Genomic DNA, 2958 nt, shown 5'->3' on the forward strand with positions numbered 1-2958 from the left:
GGTGAGGGGAGGCCGGCGGGCGGGGGGGAGGCCGCGGGGCGGGGCGAGGGCTCCCGCCGGGAAGCGGCCGCGCCGGCCCCACGTGTACCGCGGCGCTCACCGCCTTGCTCCCCTGGCAGGAACAAGAGGAGGATCATGCGCATCTTCACCCTGCCCCCAGCCGCCGAGACGCCGCCCGAGCCCAACTTCTACGACAGCATGAAGAAGATCCGCCTGCGGCAGCAGCTGGAGATGTACTCCATCGGTGAGTCAAAGGAGAGAGGGGGCTCCACCCCCAACACCCCCGGCCTGCGGGTTACCGGGGTCGGTTTCTGCAGGGGCGGCTTCGAGCCCGCCTGTCCTCGTGCGGTGGGGACAGCAGGGTGGAAGCCCAGTCCTGTGGCACCCCACGCAGGCAGGGGTTCTGCAGGAGTGCAGGTCACAGTATGGAGGCCTGAGGAGATACGGAGTAGGGGAGTGGCCATGCAGTTCTCTTCTAGCTGTCCAAACTAATCCAATATTGAAGTTAAAAAGAGCTGGGAATGGCTGAATATTGTCAAAACGTGGATGGAATTATGAAAGTTGAGAGTACTGCGGAATCACAGGTAATGCAGCTAAATAAACAAGAATTTTACTGTACCAGCAAGTGTTGCTACTCCCATCTTAACGTTGAAGGTCAGGATGGAGGTAGGAAGGAGCCCCACGGCTGATATTTCAGAGGTCCAATTCAGAGAAACACCTGTACTCTCTTCACATCTGCCACCCGTGCATGCCTAGAGGGCATATAGGCACGAAATACTTAATGAGTTGAAACCACCTTTTAAATGTAAACATTTCATGTGAAGATTCTTAAACCAGGCCATTGCATTCTTTAAGAACTAAAAAAGGGTGTGCTGCTTACAGAGGAATGCCTGCTGGCGTTCATTGTTTGTTTTTTTTTCCACACGCACAAGTCTTTGATCCTCTTTGCCTTGCTAACCAGATTAATTTTGAAGTCAATGTAGTTGTTCGCTTGTGGCTTGTATGTTGTGGAGGAGATGAGTGATGTGGAGTTCAACTGTGTGACTAATGAGCTGTTCAGGTCATCTGTAATAATTACTTATGAAACAATAGTCTTTAATTTTTTTTTTTCTTAAATGAAAGGTCCTGAATGGAATCATAGTTCTCTGCCATTAATTTACTGACATTTTGCTGTGATCCTGCTGTTCAGCCTTTTCAAGGCCATATGCTAAAGGACTAGTTCCACACAGTGACCGAAACGTCCCCTTGGGTGGCTAAGTGGTGAAATTACATTCTCTAATCTCAAGTCTGTTTCTTGATTGTTATCATATTTATATATATATATATAGATATGTGTGTATATATATAGATATGTATACATGCACACACGTGTATATATACATGTATGTAATAAATGGTACAGTTGTTGTTGATCAGTGTTTCTTTTTTTCAGCAAGGAAGTACGAACAGCAACAGCAGCAGCCACCAAAACAGACTGAAAGCGTACAGCTCTCAGTGGAATGACGCCCACAATTGTAGGAACTCAGGATATATTTCCAGTGCTGATAATAAGAGTTAGTGTGGAGCCAATTTCAATGCCTTGTAACTGATACATAGCTGAAGGCAAGGGGGAAAGGAAGGGGACTCTCCTAAGAACTTTGTAGCTTTTCTCTGAGCCCTGTAAAGTAAACTGAGTGCCTACTGAAACAAGCAGCATGAGAGTACCCAACACAGGGAAGACCAGCTCAGAGAAAGCTCTGAGGGTAGAGAAGTGCAGTCTTACCAATGGTTTAAATTACTCCTCTCTCTGCTGGCACCTTGGAAATGAGCTCCTACCTTGTCTGGTAACGGCACCCTAGAGGAAGCAAGGCAGTACATATCTGCCTGGAAACCCTTGTTCCTTGATCACGCACTGTTGGATTTACTGAATGTGTTCAGTAAATGTGAATGAAGATATTGTGGCCTTACTGCCTAGCGAAGGTGAACAGCTTTGAGAGCCTGGAGTGTTGCTGGCCGTAGTGCAGACAGATTCTGCTCGCTCTGTCTGTGTGGGAGTAGTGTATGCAATACTTCAAACCTTTCCTGGAGAAGCTCTTGAGAACTGAGAAGTACACAATGAATTGCATGTCTGGAAGACACAAAGCCAGTACTATAATGTTAATAGCAAAGGTGGTTAGCCTAATTTTGTCAAACTACTTTAAAGAATGGGATAAAAATTTGCATAACAGAAACTTTAAAGAATGGGATAAACATTTGCATAACAGAAAGATCATGGCTTATCCAGAAGAGCCATCACACCCCAGTTACTTCTGTCTTTCTAGGTAAATCACAGAATAATGCAGAAATTACTTAATAAAAGCATTTAATGATCAAAACCCCTTGATGATGTATCATGCTGTAATTCCAAACGTTATGTGACTTGGGTAGGCTGAGTGGAACAGCACACTAACAAACAGCGCAGACAGCTGGGAGTGGGTGCCCAGAAAGGGGTTTTTTTTTCCACTTCTGTGCAAAAACGTATTGAGTCGGTGGTAAACAGCACTGCAGTTCCATTCAGACACGAGGAAACTTGGCTTCGTTCACGAAATTTTGTTTATTAGATTATAATTATCTGTACTCTAAGTCTGTAGGGATGGTAAAACGTGATGTGGGCCGTGCTGACCGTGGCAGGAGGCGGCTCAGCGTAAGAAGGGCTCGTTTGGGTGAAGAATTGCCGTCTCGCCACCCGCGCCGACGGCCCCTTTCGGCAGCTTCCCGGCGCGCCGCCGAGGAAAACCGAAGCGTAATTCGGCGGGGCCGAGGGCTGGCGGGAAACAGCTCCATCCCCACGCAGCGACGGGGCGGAGGACGCCGACACCCCCGGGCCTGCCGGCGGCTCGCCCGCGCTGCCTCTCCCTTTCTACGTTACTTCGGCCGTAGGAAGACCCGGACCGCAGCACCTCCTCCCCGGTACTTAGGCGGGACAGGGGCCCTGTCTCT

At 48.4% G+C, this 2958-nt stretch overlaps 1 protein-coding gene across 1 annotated transcript in view; it reads left to right on the forward strand.

Moving 5' to 3' along the window:
• The window catches only part of SMIM19 (small integral membrane protein 19), a 2290-nt gene extending 89 nt beyond the window's left edge, over positions 1–2201 (forward strand). Inside the window, exons 2-3 of the mRNA XM_026847918.1 lie at positions 7–244; positions 1433–2201. Of these exons, the coding sequence (XP_026703719.1) occupies positions 7–244; positions 1433–1503 (309 nt within the window). The 3' untranslated portion in view covers positions 1504–2201. The remainder of the gene's footprint in view (positions 1–6; positions 245–1432) is intronic.
• The last annotated feature ends 757 nt before the right edge of the window (positions 2202–2958 follow it).

Source organism: Athene cunicularia (assembly GCF_003259725.1).
Source record: "Athene cunicularia isolate RWA chromosome 4 unlocalized genomic scaffold, athCun1 chr4_part2, whole genome shotgun sequence".
In the NCBI taxonomy this organism is placed as follows: Eukaryota; Metazoa; Chordata; class Aves; order Strigiformes; family Strigidae; genus Athene; species Athene cunicularia.